The 12,968-nt window shown below is 36.3% G+C and overlaps 1 protein-coding gene across 1 annotated transcript in view; it reads right to left on the reverse strand.

The window, feature by feature from the left end:
- LOC107719700 (signal-induced proliferation-associated 1-like protein 2) overlaps positions 1–12,968 on the reverse strand; it is a 219,610-nt gene that overhangs the window by 121,879 nt on the left and 84,763 nt on the right. The window contains exons 3-4 of the mRNA XM_016527187.1: positions 7,944–9,688; positions 1,460–1,593 (exon numbers count right to left, since the gene is read on the reverse strand). Coding sequence (XP_016382673.1) covers positions 1,460–1,593; positions 7,944–9,321 — 1,512 coding nt within the window. The 5' untranslated portion in view covers positions 9,322–9,688. The remainder of the gene's footprint in view (positions 1–1,459; positions 1,594–7,943; positions 9,689–12,968) is intronic.

Here is a 12,968-nt window from a genome sequence, read left to right on the forward strand (position 1 = left end):
AGCAGAGCTGTTAGTATGCTGGACAGGAATTAAACATCACATGCATTACACAGCAAGGACATTTTCCTGCCTCAAACAATCAAAATCCCATGACAAGGCAGTAGTCTGGTCAATATATCAGTCCAGTTTTTGACCTCAAGTACTAAATCCTGTCAGTCTATGAGAAAACTCAATACTTTCAATTAAAAAAAAATACATAGATCCATTTGGATATTAAGTCACTGGCAATGAAATTCTCCCTCCCTGCAGGAGATTTGATGGCATGCTCTTGTCTGAAAGGAAGTAATTGAGTCTTGACCCTTTTATCTGCACTTTCACTTATAAAGTAAAAGGCTTTTATGCTGAATGCTGATTTGAAGCACTAGCATCTCTTTAAATCTCATTCTGACGTTTTGATTCATGTGAGTGTCTAGGCTTCATAATTCAGCTTAATTGTGAATGAGGTCCACTAGAAGCTAAAGATCAAAGCCTAAGGTTTAATGCGACGATGCATTTGATAAGAGAGAAGAACTAATGCTGACAATATTTGCATCTACTGTCCTCGAAAATAATAAGAATAAGCATATTTCACCTCATAAAAAAAGAAAATTATATTTTGCATAAAGAAAATGAAGCTCATTTTAGGTCTATTGTGATTATTTTTATTAAAATTAAATTTCATTAAAGATTATCCATCTTAAATAAATAAATAAATAAATATTTTTATATTAATATTATAATTATAGTAAGTTTATAATATAATTATAATATAATTATTATAAGTTTATTTTAGGACCATTACTATTTTTGCATTTTCATGACAATTAAGACCATCTTTACAAACAATAAACAAACAAATAAACATTTCACCTCATAAAAAGGAAAAAAAGGTAATTACATTTTTTATATATCAATTTTTATCAAAACATTTTATCAATGTTTTTTTAATAAAATTAAATGTCATTGAAGATTATCCATCCTGAATCCTGAATCCTGAATGAATGAATGAAGGAAGATCATTTAGAAAAAAAAATTTATTAAGAGAAAATTTTAGGACCATTAAAATGTTTGCAATTTTGCATTGTAAGAAAGTGAATACAAATTTTTATTAATTAAATACAGTTATTAGCAACTGATTTCTATTTGTCCTCCTAAGGATGATATATTTTAATATATTTATATTTTAATATAAATAATATAATTTAATATATTTTATAGCTTGTAAGTTTGAAAGAAGGAGAGTTTTACCTCCTTATAATAATTCAATGCTAAATATTAGCAGGTAAAACTTGAAAATTAAATGTGGTACAGTTTCCATGTTCATTTATTCATTATATGTAAAACAACTTTAAACATTTTTCAAATTTTATTGCAATTTGGGATGTCAATCAATTAATTTTAAAGTGAATTAATTGTATGATAGGCTGATCAATTAATCAAATGTAATCTATTATTATTTGTTGAGTAATTCATCAAGTACCTGACTCGTCCTGAAGGTAATGCGATAGTTATACTGCGCTGCCTCCTTGTCTTTCCCGTCATCCAGCTTTTCTCTCCGTACGCTAATGGCCACCGGACCCAAGTTCTCATCCACGCCGAAGTAGTTCTGGTGCTCTGAGGTTAACCACAGGACAGATGTGAGGTCAGGTTCTAGAAGGACAGATAACACTTTCCAAGAACACCCTACAGAGTGAGCAGGACAGGAAGAGGGGCTCAAGTGCTGCTTATCTGAGATACAGACCGGACAGATGCCAGATTCTATATCTATCTTAACCAACACCAGAGCTCTCTTTGACATGTAGACATGAGAACTGTGGCAACGTCTCCAAGATGCTTCGGGAAACCTACCTGCAAAGCTACTGTACTGTTAAAAGTTTAGGCACTTGTGTAAAAATGCTGTAAAATGAGGATGCTGTCAAAAATAATGCCATAGATATTCTTTATCAATTAACTTCTATTAACTAAATGAAATCAACATTTGGTGTGAGCATCCTTTGCGTTTAAAGCAGCTTTTGCCCTCGGTGCACTTGTTTTAGGTGCACAATAGTTTCTCAGGGAGCTTTGCAGGTAGGTCTCTTGAAGCATCTTGGAGACAGTTCTTCTGGATTGAGTCTGTCTCAGTTTGTTCTGTTTCTTCATGTCATTCCAGACAGACTGGATGATGATGAGAAAAAGTATTGAAATATTTTTTTATTGTCCCATCTCATAGGCTATTTATTCCCTTTAGGGTTTCCGTAGTACACTTCATTTCCTTTCCGAACACAGAACTGGGATGCGGCGGATTGCGGGAGGGGGGGTGGTGGGGGGGAATCACGATGTCAGCTTAACATCGTGATGTCTGTCAGCCATCGGCGATGGACGATGGCATCGTCTATCGGCCCAACCCTAACATTAAACACCTATTCGCCTTCATATTTTGATGATTAAATGGACAAAATAAATAGAAATGATTCCCGTTTTCATCAATTCCTGAAATCATTTTTCCACAAAACTACTGCAATGCAAATTATATTTGTATAACTAAAAGGATGTATCTCAATAAGTCAATCCAGGTCATATTTCACTCCAGAAAAAGACATTTATATTTTGCATAAAGAAAATTAAATTTATTTTAGAACCATTTATTATGATTATCCATACCAAACAAAAATCAATCAAACAAATAAATAATATTTGATAGTAACTTGGTTTTAAATAGTTAATAAATTATTTTTAAAAAGATCAAATAAAATAATAAAATAAAATGATCATCTGTTCCAAACAAACAAACAAACAACCGTTTAAAATAAATGATGTAATTTGATAGTAACTTAATTGTAAATACTTTATAAATTATTTTCTCTTTAGATTTTGGAATAAAATATGACATGATTGAGATAGGCTTCATGATATTAATAAAATAAAATAAATAAACCATTTATTTTAGGAAAGATAAATAAATAAAAATAATTAATTAATTTGGTAGTAACTTAATTTTAAATACTTAGAAATTTACTTATAAAACTTATTTCACTTATTTAAATACTATAAATTTTTTTCTCTTTTGATTTTAGAATAAAATGTGACATGATAGGCTTTATGATATTAAAACAAAACACAAAACAAATTAAACTAAACTAAACTTAAATTAAAAGATTATTTTTGGACCATTAAGATTTTTGCATTGATAAATAGTTAATAAATTATTTTAAAAAAGATCAAATAAAATAATAAAATAAAATGATCATCTGTTCCAAACAAACAAACAAACAACCGTTTAAAATAAATGATGTAATTTGATAGTAACTTAATTGTAAATACTTTATAAATTATTTTCTCTTTAGATTTTGGAATAAAATATGACATGATTGAGATAGGCTTCATGATATTAATAAAATAAAATAAATAAACCATTTATTTTAGGAAAGATAAATAAAAAAAAAAAATTAATTAATTTGGTAGTAACTTAATTTTAAATACTTAGAAATTTACTTATAAAACTTATTTCACTTATTTAAAGGGGTCATATGATACTTTTTTAAAGATCATTATTTTGTGTATTTGGTGTAACAGAATATGTTGACATGCTTTAATGTTCAAAAAACACATTATTTTTCAAATACTGTACATTATTGTAGATAAAATAAATAAACCATTTATTTTAGGAAAGATAAATAAATAAAAATAATTAATTAATTTGGTAGTAACTTAATTTTAAATACTTAGAAATTTACTTATAAAACTTATTTCACTTATTTAAATACTATAAATTTTTTTCTCTTTTGATTTTAGAATAAAATGTGACATGATAGGCTTTATGATATTAAAACAAAACACAAAACAAATTAAACTAAACTAAACTTAAATTAAAAGCTTATTTTTGGACCATTAAGATTTTTGCATTGATTATTTTTATGACAACTGATGATCAAATGATCATCTGTTCCAAACAATCAAACAAACAAATAAACATTTAAAATACATTATTTAATTTGATAGTAACTTAATTTTAAATACTTTATAAATTATTTTCTCTTTTGATTTTGGAATAAAATATGACATGCTCTTGATAGGCTTCATGATGTAAAATAAAAAATAAAGTAAAATAAAATAAAATAGTTCTTTTAAACTGGTGTTATAATAGAGAAGAGTTAAAGTTAAAATATCCTTAGTCATCTGTCATGTCCACATGGCAATGATGTGATCTGATCCAGAGCACATCTCTATGGATTTTCACACAGTCTCACAGACACTTTAGTGTCATATATGAAGCATAATCTCTGATTTCACTGCACCATAGGGGTCCATCAGAGATTAACAACAGAAATAAAACCAGCTACAGACGAAGCTTAACCTCTTTCTTCTTGATATCCTTTTCAGTAAGCCCCTTGAGACAAACATACATTTGGACATCAAGTCGAAAACCCGAGGCCAAAGTTATGCAACATGATGAACACAGTGTACTAAAGCATGTCATGGAGAAGAAAAAAGCATTAAAATAAAAACACAAAAATATGGGACAACAAACAAAATTAGCAACAGAGATTGAGCAGCTCAGTTAGTGTGAATGAAAAGCAAACACAACCTAATTTATAGTTACAGCAGCAGGCGCGACCTGAATGATGGAGAAGATCTGAAACCGTTCTCCTCCTTAAACATCCACCTAATCCAACTCAAAGCCAGAAGTGCAGAACAACAAACACCCTCAGCGGGACACTTCATCTCATCCTCTCTAAACGACTCAAAGTAAAACAACACGACTACTGCCCTCTAAAATACACTTTATCAGAACCCTGTTGGAAAATCCAGTTACAACCAGATTTTGATGAATCATCATCTGGTTTTGACAAGGTAGACCAACTTGGTCGAGCTGGTTTCCTGAGGATACCATAGTACTTTCATATATGGTAGTACTGAATGATTTCCTTGTTTAGATAAAGTAGATTACGTTTACAGTTTGGAATCAGTAAGAAATGAATATTTTTATTCATCAAGGATGCATTCAAGGGCGCATAAAAGACATTTATAAAGTTACAAAAGATTTCTATTTCAATTAAATGCTGTTCTTTCGAACTTTCTTTTCATCAAAGTATCCTTAAAAAATGTTTTTGTTTTTTTTTTGGTTTCCATAGAAATATGAACTGTTTTCAACACTGATAATGAGCAGAAATATTTCTTGAGCAACTATGACACATCAGTTTCTGTCACCAACGGGAGGCATTGAGCTGAGCCATGATTCTTACCAAAATGAAGTATTAATAACATTCAAGCATTAATGCAGACGTTCAGTGGGCATGTCACATCTTGCATCCCCGATCATGCAGCATCTTGGTCACGAACAGGGGAAAACGGGAGAGGAAGTTAATGGAATCAATGCTTCTCCCTAGGTGATAAAAGCATCATGGAAAGTAAGGTGTGAAAGAGGATAGTGGCTCTTGGGAGAGACATGTTGACAGCTCTGTCCTTTCCACGTCCCTCTAGAGACGATGAAGGGGTGATGATCAGCTATGAAAGGTTAAATGGACTCTGACTGTTAGTCTGAAGTCGAGAATGTCAGACTGTCAAAATAAAAATCTATTTCTGTATTCAATCATTTAAAACCAACATTTATCTTAAGAGTAAGTTATGCATTCCATTGAATTAAATTTAGTTATGCATTCAAGACAAGTTATGCATTGCATTTATTAAAATTGAAGTTATGCATTTAAGTTTTGCATTCAATTTGAAGCAATGCATTCAAGTTATGCATTCAATTTTATTTCATTTAAAGTTGTGTTGAAGTTATGCATTCAATTTAATTCAGTTTAAAGTTATGCATTGAATGTATGCACTGTGTTTATTTAATTTTAAAGTTATGCATTTCATTTATTTCAATTTGAAGTTATGCATTTCATTTGATTCAATTTTATACATTAAAGTTATGCATTCAGTTTAAAGTTATGCATTCAATTACAAATGAATTGTAATTGAAAAACAAATGCTAAAGCTCCTATTTAAATCTGCCCCGATTTACCATTATTTCAGTTATTCGTCGCTGCATAACCAGCATTAAATTAACTATTAGCTAGATATTAGCAAAGCTGCATTACCTACAACAGTAACCTAAGAATAATTAAATAAATTAATATCTGGCTATTAGTTTTGAATTAACTAATAGTGGCTAAATGGGTCAATTTTGATTTTCACATCGAAACTCCTTTCCTCTTTAAACAACACTTAAAATAAAGTTAAACGCACAAGACTAATCAGTGTAAAATATATCCCTACACAAATGAAGGAAATTGCGCTCTTCTGCTTGATAGGTCTTTGGCAACTCGGCACGGTGGATGATTATCTATTTCCCAATAGAATGAGCTGGCTAACATGATTTATTGTCATTTGAGCTGAGCTGTAATTGGCTCATTCGCTATGGCTGGAAAGCCTGTGAACGTGCGGGACACAATCACAGCTTTCACCCACAGGCTGCGGCTCATTATTCAGCGTAATGAAAGGAAAGAAATGAATTTCTGCATGGCGAGAGGAGGAGCAGCTGTTTTCCAGAGCTTAGGAATGGGTAACACAATCCTGTCAGGACTATGCAGATGTGCAGACATGCAATAAAAAAAAGCAGTCTGACAGACAAGGACACCTTCTCAGTCAAACACGGACGACATTGTGCAATATAAGTTGAGGTATCATTTGCTTGTTCCATTCCCAGACACGCTGAGGTGTTTTAATAAAGAGCGGTGGGACTGCGGTGTGAGGAGAGGGTCCCGTCTCGCCTCTCTCGGCATCACGGCTCCTCGGAGGGGAACAGCTGCACCTCACCCTGTCTATTCTCACATGACAAATCACAGGCCAAAGACAGGAGAACATTCTCACACCTCAATCCTTGGCACAAGTGTTTCTCCTTTCAAAATGTGTAACAAACACCATGCTTCTCAAAACCTACGGTCCCTAAATCATCAGACCGACATCCAAAGGAGAGAATACTTACAAGGCACGATTTTTAATTATTCACAAAGCAAAAAAATGACATTTTAAATTTATAATTAGCACTCTGTAGTAGGGGTTGCACCGACTAATCGACTAGTCGACTTCAATGCTCTGCCATGACGCTAAATGGAAACTCTGTCATTTACTCACCCTCATGTGGAACACAAAAGAAGATAATTTGAGGGATGTTGGTAATCAAACCGCTGATGGTAGCCATTGACTTCCATAGTATTATTTTCCATACCATGGAAGTCAATGGCTACCTTCAACTGTTTGATTACCAGCATTCTTCAGAACATGTGCACCGTGCTGGCAAAATGAGTCGGAATGTGCATGGAATGAGCTACAGGCAAAAAAAAAAAAAATGCCATTTTGAGGTTTTGACAAAAATCAGTTCATTAAGCCCTTGTCTAGCAATCCCAATGATCCAAATAGTAATTAAACATCTACAATTATCTTTATTTGTATGTTTTCTGAGAGGTCCACCTTTTCCTCTGCTCGCTTCTTGAAGACTGGTGCTTCCCCTCAGCACAAGTTTGGTATAGTTGTAAAGCGCAGCATTCCAGCTTTGTGAATATTCATAGCAAATTCTCGATGGCTGAACCAGTGAAATGTGATGTTCAAACCCATGCTGATGTAAGCAAAATACTTAGGGCCAGATTTACTAAACAGGGCAAATTAGCATGAGATCACAATCCCATAAAAGCGCCGATGGGAGTAGAAAGTTCTGCAGTTGATCTGAAAGGGAAACTCCTACAAATGCATATAAGCCGCAAAATATCTGTCCATGCCAGAGTTACAAAAGCACAAACATAACCTTTGTGACATCAGCTAAAGAGAAATTATGTTTCAGAGGCATAGCAAGATTACAAACAATAACAATTTAGAATAACATACACTGATGAATCATTCTGAATAGAATGAAAGGAATGAAAGGTCAATTTAGTTTTCATGTTGAGTTTAACAAACATGAATCAGCTTTGTTTTTCATGCAAAATGACAAGGCTTACCTCTCCCATAGAAGAATTTGTGGTAATAATACGCTCCGAGGTCGATGTGCTCGATGATGTACCGCTTGACCTTTTCACGGTGGATTGGCTGGCTTTCTCGTGGCACCTCCAGTACAGACACGCCAGCATTAGTACAGTGGGAGCTCAAGGAGGACTCGAACGAGCAGTTTTCTCCTCCAACGCTGTAGGTGGCGTTGTTGGCCCTGGATAGAGATATCCTCCTCTCCCCTTCTCCACCAATCTCATTGCGAAAATGCGGGCAACTCAGCACCAATCCATTGCTCTTCCCATCCCCCTCATCCGCATCCAGGTTCTCCTTGGGATTGAGGTCTTCCCGACTTCCGAGCGGCGATTCAAACATGGATGCAGGTCCAGTTGTATTCCCAGCCACTTGTCCACTTCCTGGGACTTGGTATTGGGAGGCGGCAGAAGCTCCAGTGGTGGTGTTCTTCCTCTGGCTGAGGGTTACGCGATTGGCCACCGCTTCACTGATGTTAAAGAGGACGCTCTGGACGTCATAGTGAGCGAAGCACTTCTGGAAGCTGAGCGGCCGGCGGTCGTCTTGCTCGGTGGAGAGCCGCAGACCGTCGTTCTCGCTCTTAATAGTCCTCAGTTTTTTGAACAGCGATGTTTCAGATGATTCCGACTTGAGACGACGCATGAAGGACTTCTCTCTTTCTCGGCTGTAGAGGAGGGAGGTGTCCACGTAGTCGTAGCCGGAGATGTGGATGATCTCGCCGCGGGCTATTTGTGCAGCGGTCTGCAAGCTTGGGGAGAGGGTTGTGTCGTAGCGAAGGAGCTCTGGGAACCCGGCAGGCGGAGAGCTGCGATGGTCCAAGTTGTCAATCCGATATCCTCGCAACATAGTAAAGAACCCATCGTTCCCAAGACCCTGGCGGTCAATTGAAGACGTGCTGCCATACTCCCGATGCAACGAGGCGCCGGTGTTGGGGTTAACAGCGTTCTGGTCCATTATGTCCTCCGCATCAATGTCGCTGATGGTCACGTCACTGTTACTCCGTTGGCGAATGGGATGGAGTCCCTTCAAAGGGGATCGACTCAAAAGGTCACTCAAGGAATATTTTGTATCCGAATAATCAGACTCCAAAGGAGCTTCGCCCAAATCTGTGATCTCCACACTTTGGTCTGGCTGTCCGTTCTGAAAGGCCGTGATGACGGTCTCGTAGTTGGGACCCCAACCCTCCTTTTTTGGGGGCCAGTCCGTCACCCTGGCCCGCACCCCCATTTTAGGCATAGCAGGTGTCCCGTTCGTCTTGCCACCCCCGTCCAGCTTGCCCTGCGTGTTGCCCGCTGGATGTCCCATACTCCCATTCAACGCTTTCAGCTTCCTGTTAAACAATTCCTCAGATGACTGCATGACGTTAGAGGAGGCCTCAAGCGATGAAAGGTTCGTTTTATCGTCGATACACACGGCTCAAGCTCATATCCTGCTTGCAGCTGCTTGAGAAAGCGAGAAATCAAGTCCCCTTATTGGTTACATTGTCATAGGTCACCCATTTGAGTCTCAACTAGTTTCAGAGTCGTCCTAGAGGGAGTCAGCCCACATAAAGGGCCGCCCTTCACTCCAAGTCCATTTTTCTCCAGGAGTGACCAGTTTGATGAAAGACAGGCAGCATTTGGGTGTCACGGACGGCTGGAGCTTCAAGGAGCAGAAGGGGTCAGTTGAAACGGCTCTCTTTTCACAGAGCTCAGCTAATTTAGGACGACAGCTGGAGGAGAGCGATCTGTTGGGAGCAAGGAGAAAAACAAAAGCGCATTAAGGCATCTCGCAGAGAACGGCAGAATATATTTATTCGTATACTCTTCCAGGATTTCAGAGAGAACAGTGGGATGTCTTTCTCACAACCTCCTTATGACCACTGAACAATGTAAGACTGTTAGATAAGTGGCAGGGTGTGTACCGCACAACATGCCTGATGACTCCTTCAAGAAGGTCTTCTCACAAAGAAATCTTTCAGAAATATAAATGCCTATTTCTGTTGCTTACTTTTATTGGCCAAGCAGGGGTTCAAATCAGTCTTGTTAGCCATAAACTTAAGGGAACATTCAGTGGTTTTCAAACTGGATTATGTATTAGGCAAGGAGAACTCAGCAAAATGTCTTTATTTTCATGCCACATTTATTCGCTCCCACAGAGTACTGGAGCCCCCAATTGCAGTGCATATATTACATGCACAACTATAAATGCATATAGCATATATATACACACGTATATAGACAAGGTTCCCAGTGGGGACTCCAGCATTTGAACTTCACCTTCTGTTCAGCTGTGCAGCTCAACGCTTGTGGGTTGGGAAGATGCCACTGATGACCTAAATGGGTTTTTCTTGTTCATGTATATTGCACGGGTGCCACATTCATGCATCTTTATATACGTGCTATTCAGAATCATGTAACATGACCTGACATTGCTATCAGCCCACAAAAAAATCTGCTAAATCCATTATATAGCTTGACCTACAATGTAAACTCTGTGACCCTTTTTCTGAACAGAACCACTAATCTTCATTCCATTTTCACTACTCCTAAAAAAACAGGAACAAGCGACAAAACATCCCGTCTTCACTGCATTCGCCCTATCCCATGATTCAATTTCTGATGTACTGTTTATATTTGCAGGACAAACAACATCTGGAGGGGGAATGTGGGCCACAACAAGATAAGCTGTAATGTATATGCTGTTGTTTTAACACTAAATATAGTGATTACAAATATACACTAAACACTGGATATATAGGCCAATGCTGCATACTGTAATTTCATTATAATGATGTTAGAAATATTGCAAGAGTTTGGTTAAAGCATTTTGATTAGTAACAAGCAAATTTTGAGATAACCTGCAAGTATTGAAAAAAATTATTAACATTCCCTTTTATCCAAAAACGTATTAATTTTTCTGACTTCTGACTGAAGTACAGGTTTGGCCCAAATTAACAGCTGGCGTACATAAAATACAACCAAGACTGAGAAAAATTAATTAATAAGGGAGCCCTGGCTGTAGTTTTTGGATAAAAGAGAATCTGGCTGGTTTTAGCTGGTCTTCCAGGCTGGTTTGTTTGTAGGCTGGTTTTAGAGGGTTTAGACCACTTCTTTAGCTGGTCGGGCTGGTCTTCGCTGGTTTTAGCTTTTTTTTTTCCACAGGGAAGGACACAAATTAATTCAAAGAAAGTCATATTATTGCGGCAGAATAGACAAAAATGTCTTTAGAAGTCAAAATATTGTTTTATTTCCATATAATTTAACAAAAGCCTATCATAGCTACAGAAAACCACTTTGCAAACCTTAATGGCATCCTTTGACTGGGTTCATCTTTAAGAAAAATCATGGTATCACATGGTACTTTGAAGAATGACCATGGTGCATGTTCAAAAACAGGCTAATACTACAATACAGTTTTGTAAGCAAACTTACAATATAAAAACTATCATGCTATTTCTATGTAAATATCAGATCAGCTAATGTCATTTTCTGATTGCATTGGTTTAATTGCAATGACTTTTCCTAGACTGTTTCCCCTTGGACTGTCCTTCACAACGATACGAGTGAGCAGGATTTTGGATCCCAGTGCTGTAGCCTAACTAACTGTTTTCACATTGAAATGCAGCAGCAGCAAAAGTGCTTCCTGAAATAACTTCAATAAATGAGACAGGCTTTTCTGAAAGGATGAGCAAGGACAAAACAGAGGAGCTCTGATTACGTAATCCTTTTCACATCGACACAATCATTAAAACACACACACACACACACACACATACACAGACAGCAGGGTCACTGAGAAAAACCCTGTCCTCAAAACACTCAAGGACTATTGAACTGTGACTAAAAGTGTTTCCTTCAGTGTAATGGGACTCAGAATAAACTGCTGAATTCCAACAGAAAGTTTCTTCTCCAAAAGCTCTTTACAAATCGAAACATCTAAATCCAAATGATGTCTTAACAGAGCAGTTCATCCAAGCAAACCACATTCTAACTGGCAACGAGTTCCAAAGGCTTTTTGTGAAGGCCTTGATGTTAAAACACTGTCTCCTGGCAATGTTAGTCATTTAGCAAATGTTTATATCCAAAGAAACCTAAAAATGAAAAACACTGCAAGCAATTCATCATACAAGAGATTAGGGTTGTGACGGTGAGGACATTTTCCCACCGGTTAATCGACGTGTGACAATCTTAGATAAACTAATAATTAATTAATTAATAATTAATAATGTTAATTATTAACAATAAGCTGTTAATTATCTAAATAACTGACACAAAAATTCATATTTTAATATTGCTGAAATTAATTATTGGTATTGGTATTGGTATGAATTAGGGATTAGGGATGCAGTGATATTAAAATGATGTCCAATAACAAAAAGCTTTTAATTATATTTATATAATCTAAAATATAATAATTCTATTTTAATATTGTACAAAAAGAATGAATGAATGAATGAATGAAATGTTAATTATTACCAACAGCTGTTAAAGGGGTGGTTGACTGTTTTTTTTCTAGGCTTGATTGTGTTTATGGGGTGCAGTCTAACATGTGTTAATGCTTCGTTTAAAAAATAAAAAAAAAACATTATTTATTACATAATTTACCTTTATTCTACACCGCTCTGTCCCTTCTCCTATAAACGCGCTGATCATTTCCTGTTTTTATGAAGCCCCTCCCTCAGAAATACGCGACGGGCTCAGATTGGTTAGCTGGTCCAGTGTGTTGTGATTGGCTAAACCGCCTCTAGTGCGCGTCTAAAGTCCCGCCCCTCACCTCAGCGGCATGTGCTCTGCTTGTATTGTAAACAATTGCGTTGTCAATATTGCTTATCAATTTGAGCCCGAATGAGACCCAGAGAATATTAGTGAAGAGGATAGTGCAGAACCTGTGCAAGCACGGCTCTTACAGGACGTTTCAGAATGGTATGTTTCTTTGTTTGTTGTCTCATACTTGTAGATACACTGTTATTTGTAAATGCTACTGCTTCTGTTAGCTTTTAATATACGGTTTTGTCCTGATTAAAG

The sequence above is a fragment of the Sinocyclocheilus rhinocerous genome, unplaced genomic scaffold, assembly GCF_001515625.1.
Source record: "Sinocyclocheilus rhinocerous isolate Xijiao unplaced genomic scaffold, SAMN03320098_v1.1 scaffold511, whole genome shotgun sequence".
Taxonomy (NCBI): domain Eukaryota; kingdom Metazoa; phylum Chordata; class Actinopteri; order Cypriniformes; family Cyprinidae; genus Sinocyclocheilus; species Sinocyclocheilus rhinocerous.